The 15,958-nt window shown below is 49.5% G+C and overlaps 1 protein-coding gene across 3 annotated transcripts in view; it reads right to left on the minus strand.

Annotated features, from left to right (window-relative positions):
* Positions 1–5,472: 5,472 nt before the first annotated feature.
* Positions 5,473–15,958, minus strand: part of HPSE2 (heparanase 2 (inactive)) — a gene marked incomplete at both ends in the record, with an annotated part of 666,883 nt that continues 656,397 nt past the window's right edge. For all 3 annotated transcript variants that reach the window (XM_080694401.1, XM_080694400.1, XM_080694399.1), the window contains one exon: positions 5,473–5,638. In XM_080694401.1, coding sequence (XP_080550527.1) covers positions 5,473–5,638 — 166 coding nt within the window. The remainder of the gene's footprint in view (positions 5,639–15,958) is intronic.

Below are 15,958 nucleotides of genomic sequence, written 5' to 3' on the forward strand. Positions count from 1 at the left end.
CTAAGATTTCTTCTCGCTTCTTCCAACACTATAATTTATTATAAAACATTTACAACTTGAAAAAGAATCCTAGAGTATTTTCATGAATAATAATTAGAAGAGTAATGTTCCTGACACGGGCTGTCAGAAGAGCCCTCTGTTCTCTGCTGGCTCAAGAGACTGAGGAATTGATTCACAAGCCAGGCGTAGGGAACTTCTCAGCTACAACCAAGTGTTCCCTGTGCTCCTGGGGCTGCTGTCTGGAAGGAAATGGTGCCAGAGTAGTTGGTTTGCTGTGGTTTACTCTCTTTTTTAACAATAGCATTTGCAGAATTCTACCTTTAGGGTGATGGCCTGGTGGATTTATTGTTTCATCTGGGAGATGGAGAGAGACTTCCGCACCTCTGGGTGGTGGGGGAGGGGCAGTGCATGTGTAGGTGCTGACTGGCTCCGCCACTTACCTCCCAGGACCTCGACATGCCACAAACTATCTACTGTGGTGTTGGTGGTGGGAGTGGGCCTTAGATTGTTCTACAGAAAAACAGAGACAGACCAAAGAGCCACCGGTGGGCTGGGGAGTCGGGACTCGCCAAGGCTGGTCACAGCCGTACTCACTGCCTGTTGCTAGTTGGCTTCCCAGCCCAGAGGCCAGCTGTTCTTGGGGAAGGGATGCTAGGCTTCTCTGTGGGACATCCCAGGACATTATGAAAGCCAGCTGTGGGCGGTGCAGAGGTGAGAAAAGGTTGGTATCATCCATCAGTCAGAGGAGAGGTAACTGAGTGTAATGACGACAGGCTCTGGGACCCAACGGACCTGGGACCAGACCCCAGTTCTGCCACCCTTGACCGGGTGGCCATGGCAGGCTCCTTCTCCAGCGCTCTCCACTATGACAGGGTCTAAATACTCAACTGCACCCCCAGGACAGCCTGGGGGTTAAATATGGAATCTGATGAGAAGGTACTCGGTAAAGATTGGGGCAGAAGCACTCAGGTGGTATCAGTGGGCCTGAGGGAAGATTCTAGATATTTCTGGTGTTTGACCCTTATAGAAAGGATTAAACTCATCTCAGGGGTGGGGTGTGGAGGGGTCGCTTTAGGAAAGTGCTGCTGCTTGTCCTTCCCTTGCCTTCTTAGAACTGGATCACTATTATTTTTGGTTGCGGTGTTGATATTTCACAATATTTAAATCCTACCTTGTTTAGTGTTTTAACCATGAGGGACCCACCTGATTCACTTTTGCTTCTGTAGAGATTAAACACTGACATTTTGTTTTCAGAAATGCAGCCATCTCAGTGGGTTTTCAAGGTGAGTGCTGCAGCCGCATCCATCCCAAGCGCAGGGCCTTACAGGTACCAATGCTGGGCCCCACCCCACCATGCCTCCTCCTGGAGGCTCTGTGGTAAGCAACCCTCTGAGGAGAGGGGTTCTCATTCCCAGTGGAGGGGGCGGGGTGCTGGAAGAATGCTTCTGCCCCCTCTGTCCTGCCTGGGAGTGCAGGGCTTGGGGCCGCCTGCCTGGGGATTCCCGATGTATGTGGGGAGGCCAGGCTGCAGGAGGAATTGGGCTCTGGGCCTCCCAGGTCTTAGAACCACAGAAGTCAGGTTCTGATATTTCCAAGCTTTTTTCTAGCCAGAGATAATACTAATGTCCCTCAGTTGCAGCCTCTTTTCAGGGCATTAGAAGAATTGGGACTTTCTCTCCAAATAACAATGAGAATTTATTCTGAGTCTTTGTGATAAGAAATGAGAAAGAAAATCATTCCTAGAGGCAGAAGGAGCATAAAACCATTGCAACAAAAGGCGCAGACTCCTCTTTATGCATTATTACTCTTTCAAATAAGCGTTTCCACCGGCTCATTCTTCAGTTTAAAATAAGGTGGCTCTTAAGTTTCACAGGCCCTCAGCCGGTCTCGATTGAGGAAGAGGAGGGGCTGGTGCATGATCTTCTGCTCCTTTGTTTCCGGCTGCCCTAGAAAATGCTCCCTTGACGTAAGCTGCGATGCTGTTTTCTGCAGGCTACCTTTTGGGGTGAGCACGACAGGGGGATCACTATAATGAGCCACACCTTAGAATGACCCCCTCCCCTGCCAACGGGCACCAGGACAGACGCCTGGGCTGAAATGGCCTTGGAAAGCGATGTTATGGCAAGCTGCTTGGTGTCCTTTGAACAATGCAAATGCTTCTTCCATGAGATGGCTGCAAAGTCAGAACTACAAGACTTCAAAGATCAATTTCAGTGTTCCCCTCTTCCCCTTTTATTAACTACAGAATAAACAGAACTTAAACCTCTTGGGTGCAGCATTTAATACACAAAGAAAGACAAAAGAAGCGGGAATTACCTATATTCTGCAAGGCTTAGTGAAGGATCAACACTCATTTACAGAAAATGTGTTTGGATGGCGCTCTGGAGATCCTGGCTGCGGAGAACGAGCAGAGCCTGCCAGGAGGCGCAGGGCTACGTCTGACCTGCGTGGCCGCCGAGCCTGCTGGATGGGAGGGTGGGCTCTGGACCTCTCCTCCATTAGCAACCTCTTTCCCTGGCTGACCCTGGGCAAGCGAAGGATGCTCTCCACACCTCAGAGGAAAATAAGGATGCCATGTACAAGCTTTATATACGCAAAGTGGACTAGTCCAGGGGCTGGACATTCGGGGACCTCTAGTGACCAGTTGTTGGGATCCCGAAGCTGTGCCTGCACTGGAACAGAAAGGAGATTCTGAAATCTCCACAGAGTTTATGGAAACAACCTTTTTGTCCCTTTCTTTTCTCCTCCCTCTTCCTCACTTTGGCCGGTCCGCCTGTCCATTCTCTCTCCTCCTTTCTACCCTGTTTCGGCCCTGCTCTTCCTGCCCTCTCAGAGCCAGCGCTTCAGCAGGAGGTGCCGGTTTGAGGAGGAGGACCGCTGGGGGCTCTGGGAGGCTGTCTCGAGGTCTGCTCTTAGCTCTCCAGATGCTTCTGAGCTGAGCAGGGCCTGGGACGGGGTCCAGCCCGTCCTTGGTCACCCCCTTTCTTGCTCGCTCTAGTACACCTCCTGCGTGCTCTTCCTTCTGTACCTAACGAGGAGTGTGTTAAAAATCAAGTCTACCACCTTTCTACATAAAACTAACTTGCTGGCTTTCCTCACCTGAATTCCGTTTTCCAAGCTGAGGCTTCTCCACTGCCTGGCTTGTGTAACCTCTCTCCTGTCTCTCACAGACGTGGCCCAGCTCCTCCCCTGGGGCTCTCAGGCAGTCTCCTTGGCTTGGCCCTAAGCAACCCTGCCCTGCCACTTCTGTCCTTTCACACAACAGGGGAACCCTAGGACAGCATCAAGCATCTCTTCCTGCCCCATTCGTGTCATTTATCCCAAGGACAACTGCATCCACAGGAAAGAAAAACCTTGCAGTTGTGGCTTATTGGCAGACCTCTGGGCCTCGAGTCCTGAAGCTCCTGAGCATGGACGGATAGCTCTGCTTTCTACCCGTCCACACAGAGCTTCCTGAGTCCCATGCTGGGCTCTGCCACCAGGCCCATCTCCACATTGCCCGCGATGGCAAACTGAAAGTGCTGTTCTCTGGGATAGGATGGACCTGGTCATCTTTAATGCCTAGCTAGACTGGGTTTCTGTCCAGCCAATGCCATTGAGAGGCGCGGCTCTGTGGGAAGAGGCAGGAAGGGCAGGTTGAGTTGTATTTTACAGCTACAACCTTTGAGTCACACCTTCTAATGGTTTCTGGCCACTAAATGACTAAAGGCTAATTGTGCCCTCATGCCCTTAATATTCTCAGTTTTGTGCAGGTCTAATTTACTTTGCTTTGGTGTGTGTGTGTGGTGTGGTATGTGTGTTGTGTGTGTGTGTGTGTGGTGTGGTGTGTGGTGTGGTATGTTGTATGTGTGGTGTGTGGTGTGGTGTGTGTGTAGTGTGGTGTGGTATGTTGTGTGTGTGTGTGGTGTGTGTGGTATGTTGTGTGTGTGTGGTGTGTGTTTGTGGTGTGTGTGTTTGTGGTATGTGTATTTGTGGTGTGTGTGGTATGTTGTGTGTGTTGTGTGTGTGGTGTTGTGTGTGTGGTGTGGTATGTTGTGTGTGTGTTGTGTTGTGTTGTGTTGTGTGTATGTGGTGTGTGTGGTGTGTGGTGTGGTGTGTGTTGTGTGTGTATGTTGTGTGTGTGGTGTGGTGTGTGTGTTGTGTGTGTGGTGTGTGTATGTGGTGTGTGTGTGGTGTGTGTGTGCGTGGTGTGTGGTGTGTTGTGTGTGTTGTGTGTTTGTGGTGTGGTGTGTGTGTGGCGTGTGTGTGCGTGGTGTGGTGTGTGGGTGTGTTTGTGGTGTGTTGTGTGTGTGTTGTGTGTGTTTGTGGTGTGTGTTTGTGTGTGGTGTGGTGTGTGTTGTGTTGTGTGTGTTGTGTGTTTGTGGTGTGTGTTTGTGGTGTGTGTGGTGTGGTGTGTGTTGTGTGTGTTTGTGGTGTGTTGTGTGTGTGTTGTGTGTGTTTGTGGTGTGGTGTGTGTGGCGTGTGTGTGCGTGGTGTGGTGTGTGGGTGTGTTTGTGGTGTGTTGTGTGTGTTGTGTGTGTGTTGTGTGTTTGTGGTGTGTGTTTGTGTGTGTGTGTGTGTGTGGTGTGTGTGTGTGTGTGTGTGCGCGCGCATATGCGCTGGCTCGGTGCTTCTTTGTGATTTCTCTTTGTACTACAACTCTCTTCCTCCTGGCAAAATGAAGAATTATAATTGCTTTTCGTGGTGCCTAATACATTGCTCTCCACTCAGGGAATCTTGTTACCTGACTCCCACTCCAAGCCCCGGGGAATCTGGATTCACAGAGGAACAGAACCTTCTTACAAACCTGGAGGATGATTGTAATTCTACTTTTGAAGCACCCGCTCCCCAGAGGACTAGCTAGTGATGGATGCCACTGTCAGAAACCCAGATGCACAGGCTCATACATCAGCCAGGAAATTACATAAACAGCTCACCCAGCGGGCCACGGCTGACTCACCCATTTGCTCTCCTGTGGGAAGAGAGGTGTCAGAAAACCCAGGGCAGCAGCAGGAAACAGACAAAGAAGGGGTTAGAAGAGGACTGGGTTCTTGCAGGTCTTTTCTATTTCCTCTTTCCTCATTTTCTGCAGATGACAGTAGCTACAGGCTAAGCCCCGGGGTTTGTAGCTGGGCTGCTGGATGACCAGGATCATGGGGCTGGGGGCCATTTGGAAACATTTGTCCTGGGAGAGTGCTGCCAGCCTGTTCTCATGGTGCACGTAAATGGAAACATACAGCTCTAGACACATACCTTTATCAGCATATGGGTACAGACGACGTCTACATTTTTGTTAGGGGTGGATGCAGCCTATCTAGACTAAGCGCACACTAAGACATTTAGTCTCTTGGAGAGCAAATCTATGTTGATTCCAGCAGGATGGGGCAGCAGAGGCATCTTGCTAAGAAGATGTCTGAAAAATAAGGATACTATCAGGGTGGAAGGGCAGGAGGCAGTCCAGCAGGCCGCTGGGAGCTCGTGAGTGAAGGCGGCCTATCGGTAGCGGCAGGCCAAAGCATTGACATTCTTGACCACGTAAAATCCCATGGTGACTGGAGGGATGACCAACGTCCGGCCGGCCCGCAGTGGGCGGGGCTTCAGTTCTGGAAGGGTCCCGTCGTCCACCATCACTAAGGGCTGGCCATTCAGCTGCACTGACCTACAGCGGGGAAAACAGCATGGGACTCATTACTTCATTAGCAAGGAGCCTTAACAAAGCCCGGTGGCCTGTCTCACCCAGCAGTCTGTCCAGGACTTACTGAGGCTGACCATGCCTGGGAGTTGACTTTGGTGCTTTACACAGTAACTCACCAGACACCCTCATGGCCCTTTGAGGTCAGGGACCCATGACGTGGCTCTACCATCAGCAGCGCAGTGACTTTCCCAAGATTATACAATTGTAGGGCCAGGGCCAGGATTTGAACCCAGAGATGCTTCATTTAGACCAGTGAGAAGTCCCTGGATACAGATGCTGAAAACGTTTCATGTCCTTTTAAAAATTCCTAATTGCAGCTCAGCTTGACATTTCTACCCAAGGGTTTTCCCTGTGGAATGATGCACAGACTTAACATGATTTCAGGAATCTTCTATTTACTTGCATCTTTCATTTGTTTATTTGACAGATTAGAGAACTGGCATCGTGTTTCTTGTCTAAGGTTATTCTGATAGTCTGACAGAGAGCTAGCTAGCAACTCCCCTTTTTCTAATCTAAGAACGAGTTTTATATTTAATATTTAACAGGTGGCTTCATTTTACCGACACAGCAAAGTAGGTGATAAAGCAGGTATTTGTGATCACAATTAAACGATCCTGCTTGCTTTTATTCTTTTTGTGTAATCAGACACTTTAAAGCCAGAGAAGGGGAAAACACAATTCAACTCAGCCCAGATGAGAGGGAAATACCACCCACCACTGGCCTGTAGTTCAGAATCTAGACAACTCCCCAGCTCCTCCTGACAGACACGTGCCCAGGTGGTATCTCAGTTTTATGGGCCAGCCTAAAGGCCAGAAGCAGGCCACCAGCCGGAAATGCAGTTGTGAGGCAGCCTCAGGAAACCAACACTGCATAGTGATGACTGTCTCTGGCCTTTGCCCAGCCTCCAAGGTGATAACACTGCAGTGATATCATCTGAGCTGTAAAGGGAATGAAATGTTACTGGTTGATATAGGGGCCTTTGTTTGGTGTTCCTTCCGTGCTATGAATGACAGACAGGTTTAGAGAGACATAATCAGACTCATGCCCCACAGAGCAGCGAATGTCCTGAGATAAGTGCGTTGTAAATTGTTCCCCATGGAGAGCCAGGCAGAGGAGCGCTCCAGGCTAGTTCCCAGCTGGTACGACTGGGCTGGGTCCAGACCTGGCAGGCCAGAGGGAGTGGCCCCTCCTCATGGTGGAATGCCCGCAGAGTGAAGGAGCGGGAGACTCACAGAGTGGGAAGGAAGAGCTGAGGCCTAAGGTCCAGGGTTGATGCGTCAGCAAGGGGCTTGTGATCCCAAACCTAATGGACCTTCTGCCTCCCCGTTGCCTTGGAGCGGGAGGCAGGGTGAAGGGAGGGCCCAGTTGTACAAGAACCCCGGACAGGTTGTGGTCTTCATGGTGAGTTTGCACTGTTTTGTTTCCGGTGATGTGAAGTCCAGCATTTAAACATAAGCACAAATATAAGCTTAATGATACCAATGAACCCTGCCCAAACACATTCTAATTCCCATCACTTCTCTGCTTGAAAACCTTCAGAAGTAGATGCAAGAATTAGGCAATGCCCTTTTAGACACAGATAATCTCAGAGTACTGCTACGTTTGGGTTCTGGGAAGCGGAAAACAAAGTGAAAAGCAAACTTTAAAAAAACTATAATCATAACAAGCAGTTGTGCTGCAACAGGCTTCATTCTAATTTCCTCATCAATTGATTAAAGCTAACTGGAGTGTGGGTAGAGCCAGGGTGCACGTTAAGACCCTGGCCTCAAAGTCAGAAGCTGGGCCATTCACTCGCCAGATGGCGTTGCCAGGCCCTCGCCCCCATTGCCCTGCACCTTTCGCATCTGCGAGAATGTTATAGAGGCCATCGTGGAAACGAAATGAAATAAAAAATATCAAAGTACTCTGCAATCACAAAGAGCCAGGAAAGTCAGAGCTAGTGCTCCTGTTGTTATTCTTTGATGTCACCATAGACAGACACACTTTGGGTCTTTCTCGTACGTGACTGCCCTGTAGAACGGATGCCTTTTGTGGCTCCCTCTGAAAGCCTTCCCCTGGCTCCCATGACCTTCATGTCTGGCGGCGCTTTCTGTCTACCTGCCTCTCAGAGGCTGGGGCTCCCGCGGCTTGTCCTTGGACGCTGCTCTCTTCTCTCTATGGTCCTCCCTGGGTGCTGTTACCCACATCTGTGACTCTGATTACTAGCCATGTGTTGGTGCTTCCCCAAGCCAATCTCTAGCCTCCACGCTTCTTTCAGATGTATGTGTCTTCACTTTGCAGTCCCACAGGAACTTCAAAGTCACATGGTCCAAAATCACAATCTTTTCAAATTCTGTCCTTATTTCTGCTTTTAAATTTTTTTCTGTGATGGTATCACCATTTATCTAGTCACCCGAGCCGGAAAGCTGGGAGTCTTCTGAGACTTCTCCCCAGTTCCCATGTCTTGGGTCACTAAGTCAAGTCAATTCTATCTTTAATTATTTTTCCAAGTCGGCTCTGTTTTCTCCACTCACTGCTACTATGTAGTTCAGAGCTTGCCTCCGCGTCTGTCCCTGCGCTGCCTTGTGGACAGAGCAATCTGTTTTCAGTGCACTCCCTCAAACTCCCAGCAGCCCGCCGTCCCCCCACTTCACTGTGGACAGTGCAGCCAGCTCCATCTGCCAGCTGCTCACGTGCCATGCTAACTGTGGACCACAGGCCTCGGGAGCAGGTGTGGGGGGAGCTGGCAGTTATTGTAAAGATTTCATCGACAAAACCATGTATAAATCTAGAATGAAAAAAGTTATTTACACAGATGAAATAAATATTTTTCAAATGAAAGATGTTAAATAGACATGTAGGAATTAAAAGTTCATTTAAAAGTATAGTAAACATTTTTCTAACATAAACTTCAATAGATACTGTTGGTTATTAATAAGGCTCAAGTTCTCTCAAAACAGTTATAAAAGGTATCAATAAACTTTGGGGGAGAAAGGGGTATCATGTGCTTTTTCTAAAGACAGATTTTAGAAGGACAATTACTCTGCTATGGGAAGGCCATGGCACTTGTTGACCTATCAGAGGAGCGCGGGTACATGAAGAGGCCGGGCACCCTGGTCCCAGCAGGACCAAACTAAACAACTCTCAGTCTGGCTTCTGGGCACTGCGGCGGCGCCAGCCCTCCTTGCCGGAGGAGCTGCAGTGGCTCTTTGTAGAGTCTGCTCATCTGTCGCCTCCTCTCAGCCTTCTCTGCCCCCTGGGTTGGGTCAGGAACCCACCTTTGTGCTGTCTCCGAGCCTAGAACTCACCTGAACCACGGCCCTTCTCTCTCTGCCCCTCGCTGGGCTAGGCATCTCCAGTGCCCAAAGAAACAGCAGGGACTATTTTCTGAATAATGGGCTGCTGAGTGGGCTTTCAAGGCTCTCTGCGTTATTTTTGGACTTTCTTCGTTAGTTTCTCTGGCTCTGAAGAGGTTCTCAGGAGGCTGTCTTTACAGATTTCATTAATGTACCAGTTATTCTTGCTCTCAGTGGAAATGTTAGATAAGATCTGAATTATCACCGATTCTCACAGTCATTCACTGGATACCTTATCCCATCCTGACAAGAGGCCATTGATCACTGCTAGTGTTTTTCATCCTTAGAAAAGATCTGTATGACCATCTCTTGGCTGAGCCAACATGAGTTAGCTTTGTGAGTAGGTTTTGTGAGACCTTGAGTTCTCATGCATCTTTATCTGCAAATCCTTTTATTTTAAAGGTGGACAATGTGCTTTATCACCTCCGTTCTATTCTTTCTGTTTATAATTTCTTTTCAGTATTTATCTTGTTAATGTAACCATATCATACTGAATATAAAAATAATCTCTCATTTACGTATACTGAACAGTTTGTGAGTTTGCAGACAGATACGCGGGTGGTTTACAAAGATCCCTGACTGTGGAGCACTGTTTATGTGAAAGGCACTAGGCTGTGACTTACGCTGTCTCATTTAGTCCAGGTGTTAGAACTAAGGACTGGATTAAGGATGGGCAAATAAAACTCACCTGAGTTGCACAGCCAGTAATAGTAAGGCTGGGATTTGCACTGACACCTCTGATCTAGTCCTCTCTGACCTCCACCTCCATGTGTAATTGCTAGAGTCCTGTGAGACACGCAGGGCAGTGTTATTATTTTTGTAACCTCACTATTAAGAGGAGGTCAGAACGGTTAAGTGGTGTAGGCGAGGTCACTTAGCTAATAAGTGGCTAAGCTGGGCCTCAGGTTCTGGCCTCCTGACCACCTCTCTCTACTGTCTCATGTTGCTCCCCAGGCCCAGGTGCTGTTCACTAGACTCATGTTTCTTTCTTTGAAAAGCTTTCTTATCACATTTTCATCACGGGCCTGGACCTCATTCCTGGCTCATGACTTTCCAACCCAAACACCAAATGACCCAGCCCACATCGAACCATTGCCCTTGATTCTCTAGCTTTCCTGAATTTAAGTGCTGAGGGCATTTAAATTATCCAAATATTAAGACAACTGTGTTTTATCACCATCTGTTTTTACAAAGTTTAAATTACCTTCCAATTTCTAAACTTATTTTCTTAATTTTAAATGTTATTGGAAAGGGGATTTGATGTGTCAGTTTGGAGTCGAGCCCTCTGCTCCCCAGGTCTCCCTGGGAGCCTCTTGGCCAGGCCACTCTCCCTCCCCCACAACCTGTGTACAATCTCCTGTTACCATGGTTCTTGATGGCCATGAGTATTCAGCAAGGGCTGAACTGTTCTGAGGTCTCCAGAAGCAAAGCTAATGAGCTCGCCCTTTCTCAATCTTGAAGATGATTTGCTGGGCTCTGCTCTGGTTGGGGTGGGTGGGGAGCTTTTTTGAGGAGTGTGTTTTATCAGGAGAAGCCTTCAGATGTGTTTGGCAGATTTGGGGCCCTGGAGTAGGGGGCGAAAACCAACTCTACTTCTGCCACCTAGAGAAAGTTACTGCCTTCTCGGAGCATACGTTTCTCCATCTGTAAGAAGAGAGGTGACAGGCCAGATGAACCCTAAGATGCCCTCTTGTCTGTTCATTTATCCGCCAGGTTGTCCAAGCCTAACAGGTAGTGTATGGCAAAGTTTAATGCCAAGTTTAGAATAGACCCATCCTGCACAAATAGAACTCGGACCATGCTATTAATTGGTTTAAATGTTCAGTGGCTTTGGGCTGCTCTTAGAATATTGTCCAACGTCCTCAGGAGCAGGCCCCTTTACTCCTCCAGCCCCTGGAGGCTCTTCCTGGCCTCTGCCCTGCCCAGCTCCCCACCACCCACCACCTCTGCATCCTACTCTGCCATCCTCCAGCCTCCGCCCCCTCTGGTCTGGGTTGTGTCTGTGTTGGTTTTCTGCTTGGAACTTCCTCCATGCCTTGCCCCGGCGCCCAGGTTCCTTTTCCTGGCCGTCTCTGCTTCTCCTTCAGGTCTGGACTATGTGCCCCAGGACTTCTTGGGGCCTTAGCACCCCTCACCAGGGTGTGACCACTTGTCAGTGCCCTCTATAGGACAGCAGTGACTCTTACCATTCCCTGTCCTGCCCACACACTCTCGCGACAGGCAGTCAGTGACATATTAGCTGTAAGTATTCGGGCAGGAGAACTACAACCAAGATGGTAAAGACATTTGACTGGAAGCCCAGAAACTGAGTTTTAGTTTAGACTCCGGACATAAATGTGCAGGTCTAGATCGGTTACTAGCCACCTCTAGTCGGCTTCTGACTGTTAAATGATGGAAAGAGGGAGAGAGGGAGAGAAGAGGAAAAGAAGGAAAGGTAAGAGAGGAGACAATAAAATCCAGCAGGTACGCATGGGGGCAGCGGCTGGCGGTGCTCCTGCGGGCCTCTGGTCCCGCGCGAGTCCCAGTGCGCTTCCCCGCGCCACTAGAGGGCACCATTGTCCCACACAACGGCGGGCGGCGCGGGCTCGCCGCGGCTCTGGGGACGCTGGACCGCGCCGGTGTCCGCTGCCCGCCCTCGTCTGGGTCCCCGGGAGCTGCTCCTCCGCTAGGCCTCTGGAGGAGCAGATCACGCTATCGATCAATCCCAGCCCACCCTTCATGGCGGTGCGCTCTGCAGGGGCTGACCCTAAGGGCACACGCGGGCGCTGCGGCTCCTGCGGGCGGGCGGGCTGCGGCCAGGGTGCAAGGGGTCCCAGCCGCCCGGCCGGCCCGGGCTCTGGGCCTGGGGTCCCGGCCCCGCCGCCGGCCCCACGTTTTTGTGCCGCCGCGCCGCCGCCCTGCCCTCCTCCAGGCCAGGGGCAAGTTCGAGCCCGAGGAGCCGGGCAGGCGTCGGGGCAGAGGCTCCCGGCTCCCCTCTCCCCTCTCCCCTCTCCCGGCGCTGGGACTGCGCCCCTGGGCAGCTGCGCTCGCGGCCGGCGCTTCCGTCCTTGCAGGCACTCGCGGTGCATTTCCCCTCCGTTCTCTTTGCCCTACCTGAAGTCTGGTAGAATCTACCCCAAAGCCCGGTCTTCCCTCTGGGCCTCCTCCACGGCTCGCTGGTAGCGCAGCCTGAAGGCAGAGGGGCGCCGGGCTGCGCCCCTTAGCTCGGCTCCCTCGCATCCTTATTTTACCTGTGGGCGGGAGGCATTTTGCCTGCGAGACTGACTTGTTTTCATTTCTTAGTTCTTCATGGTAGTTGGCCCAGTGCCTTTTGTCTATGATAGTCCAGAGTTTCACTCAGTCTCTCTAGGGGTTCCAACATGGCTGGCTGGGCATTCCAAGTTCTTCCTCTACCACTGTTAAGGACAGAGACTGGAAGCGAGAAGAAAGCAGGCTTCCTGTTCACTTTGCCCTCCAGTAGTCCTCGCCATATCTGAAGGTCCTGGCCATTGAGACAGTCTCGAGGCTGAGGAAGAAATTTGCCCTTCATCCTACCCTCTGAGGGCTGTACTGATAAAATGAAGCTGGTTTTGAACTACCTTTGCAACACTCTGAGAAAACACTAGGACTCCTTTGTCCACGCAGCGCTGGGGACTTTAGAGGCCAGTGGTTAGGGACCTCGGCTTTCCTGTAGTTAGGTTTTGGGGCCACAGTTTGATCTGTGTTCTCTCCAAGTCTGTGTAATACTGGTCCAAGCCATAATGGGATCCTACCATGTGCTTCTAATGGTTTAAAATAACTCAGCACACTTGGCAGCCAAGATGAGAGCTAATTAAGGAACCTGGATTTATACTGATATGGTTAACTCCCAACAGATGAGGGAATCATCTGGGCAGTTTGGGAAGAAACTTCAATTCTGCAGCCATCTCAAAGCTCCATGTCATAGGCATGTCACACAGGAAGCGCAGCACACAGCGCGGGCCGGCTACAAAACCAGAAAGCACGGAACCTCAGTGTGTGCACCATGCCCGCCTCTGCGCAGCACTGGTGCCTGATCACCAACATCACAAGCATGTTTAAGGGGCATTACTCACATCCCACTGCTCTTTGTGCTGTACAAATTCAATTATAACAGATTTAGTCCTCGCTCTCTAAGACAGAAAACACTGAAGCATGCAAATGCGAGGCCAAATACACCATAATAAGCATATTACACAAAAAGCAGGAAGAAAAGGAAAATCGAATTTAGCCTGGATTTCAAGGGCTTCTGCCGTCTGGCCCCAGTGTATCTTTGTGGCTCTCCCCTCACCCACAGAGCATCCTATATTCCAGTCATATGAGAAGACTTGCCATGCCAAGACAAAATGAGCCTGGAACTTTAGTACTTGCAAACCTTTAGTAAGCTTATCTTGTTGCCTCAGATGGCCTTCCCCGCAGCAATTCCTAGAAGCACAGTGCATCCTTGCAGCTCCTTTCTACTCAGGCTCCTCGGCCTCGAGAATGCCCCACATTTCCAAGAGAAGCTGTCTCCCTTCCCTGCTCCCGGGCTTCTGCGCTTACTCACGTGGTCTGTTCTGTCTTGCAGTCAATGTATTCTCTTTGGGGAGGGCCCAGGTTTCACCATTCCTACTTGTGTGGATCAGGAACAGGCTGTGTTGGGGGGGTGATGGGAAGCATTCTTTTTATAGGCAGCCTACAGCTGGTGTGAAGAGAGTCAGGTAGGAGGAAAGATGTGTGTTGCAAAGATAGGTTTTCCATATGCAAGCACATGATCTAGTCCATACGCCGCACCCTAACATAGTTCCAGGACTCTAAGTCACGGTTCCCTGGACACCTATTCAAATCTGTTAAAGCAACAAGATGAATACCTCAGTTTTATTGGCTTTGACAAAATGGTTTCTAGAAGATCAGGTGTTCTGGTATACCCTCCACAGTAAAAATTACGATGTCCCAGGTGGGAAAGGCTATGTTCCAGGGTTCGCAGACGTCACCGGGCAAAGACTGTAGTGACTCAACCTCTCTTGCAAAGATCAGCAGGGAGGGGTCTGCAAGGTGACTGCTGGTGTTCAGTGCTTGGTCAGTCATTTTGTGCCCCAGGCCTCCTTCTGAATGAGCCACGTCCTTCCCTGGGCTTTCAGATACCTGGCAGCCAAAGGACGCTGATTCCTGACCCAGGTCTTGCTATGAGGATGAGCGGCATTAGAACTTTCCAGCCCTTTGAAGCTTCTATTTGTCCACCACTAAACCACAGCTTCTGAAGAGTGTGGAGAGAGAAGACCAGGGCCACTTCTCAGTCCACAAGTACTGCCTATATATTCTGTTTCCCTGGCCCTCAGTTCAGAATCCACTGTTCTGAAATGTGCCAGCTACATCCTATTTACTAGTGTTTCATCTGGGGCATCTGGGACAGAACAGAGATCTCTGGCTCCAAGAGGGTCCCCAAGTGAATGGGGTGGGGACCGCAGACCATCGCCTTGATGGACAACTATGCAGACAGTTTCCAGCTGGTGGGAGTCAGCTACAAGAAAATATATTCTGGAGCTGAGAACAAATGGAAAACTCTCAGAAATAACAGTGAAAACCCTGGATTCCTAAACATCTTGGTTTAAGATGTCAAGTCACTGTAAAGTATAAAAGTATGTTATAATCCTCTAATCTGTGCAGTGATCTGCACATTACTAATCTGGGAGTTAAAACAAAACAAACAATAAAATCTCTGGGAAGCCAGTACTCGTCTTTCCACTTGGCCATGGAGAGCTCCCAGCGGCTCCTGGCATGTTCACACCTTTGGCAAAATGGCTTGGTGCCTGAATGAAGAATAGACTCTGGGGGAAATCAAACCCGCGAATCACCCGGGACCTTGTTTCTGTGGTTTATAGAGGGACAGCCGTTCTTGACCTTGGCCACATATTTGAATTACCTGGGGAGCTTTAAGAACTAATGGTGCCTGGGGCCCGGCCCAGAGATTGTGGCTTAATTGGCGTGGGGTGCAGTGTGGGCACTGGGGTTTTAAAGCCCCCTGGTGATTGGAAGTGCAGCCAAGATTGAGCAGGACTGGTGGAAGATGGAGTGGGAATATATTTGCAGCTGAGAGTGGAAAGGAATCAACTTTCTAACCATTACATTCTGAATTTATTTTAAATAAAAAGTTATTTTCTTATTCTTTTGGAGTACCATGTTAGGAGGCTACATTTTTTTAACCCAAAGAAAAGATGTAAAAATTTCAAAGGCATGTTTTGTTTTGTTATTGTTGGATAGACTGAAGCCAGCGTCTTCACTATTGTAGAAGAATAGTTTCTTTACTCCTTTACTCCCCACCCTCCCTTCCAGTGCTGAGCTGAATTTGCTCCCAACAGGTACCAGAGGAGCATGTGGGCAGCACTTCACAGGATGAATTAAGAACCCAATCAGATGAATCTTTAGCACTGACAACAGCTCTGAGTTTCTTTAACATGGAAGAGAAAAGTATTTCTTTTTTGACAGGCAAGTCCTATAAAATGCTTTAGCTTTGTCCCAGGTCCTGGGCTGTGTTCTAGAGCTCTCTGCAAATGGACATGGCTCAAGCTTCCTCCAGGCAGAGGAAGAACATACCACTTGGTGCTCTCACTGGAATGTTATGATGAGTAATTATCTGCTTAGACAACATCGTGTAGACTGTTATCACTACTATTTCTTTGTGAGCCACAAAGTGCCCCCCAGTTAGCACAAGGGTCAAAAGGATCTGGACTCTTCGAAGTTCCAATGAATGAGCTTGTGTCATCTGAAGATTCTTAAAGGCTTGTTTCTCTACATACTTGCCTCTCTTTCTTTTTTCTACAGATTGGTCCAGATCCTTAAATATAAGCATTTTTTATAAATACATATGCCCACATATACTTATTTTGGAACGCGAACTTGAATGCTAGTGTTTAGAGTAAGTACCACTTTCCCGTCCACTCATAGCAGCTCATAAATCTCTGGTCGCGCCGCC

This window comes from Muscardinus avellanarius (genome assembly GCF_963383645.1).
Source record: "Muscardinus avellanarius genome assembly, chromosome: 4".
NCBI classification, from domain to species: Eukaryota; Metazoa; Chordata; class Mammalia; order Rodentia; family Gliridae; genus Muscardinus; species Muscardinus avellanarius.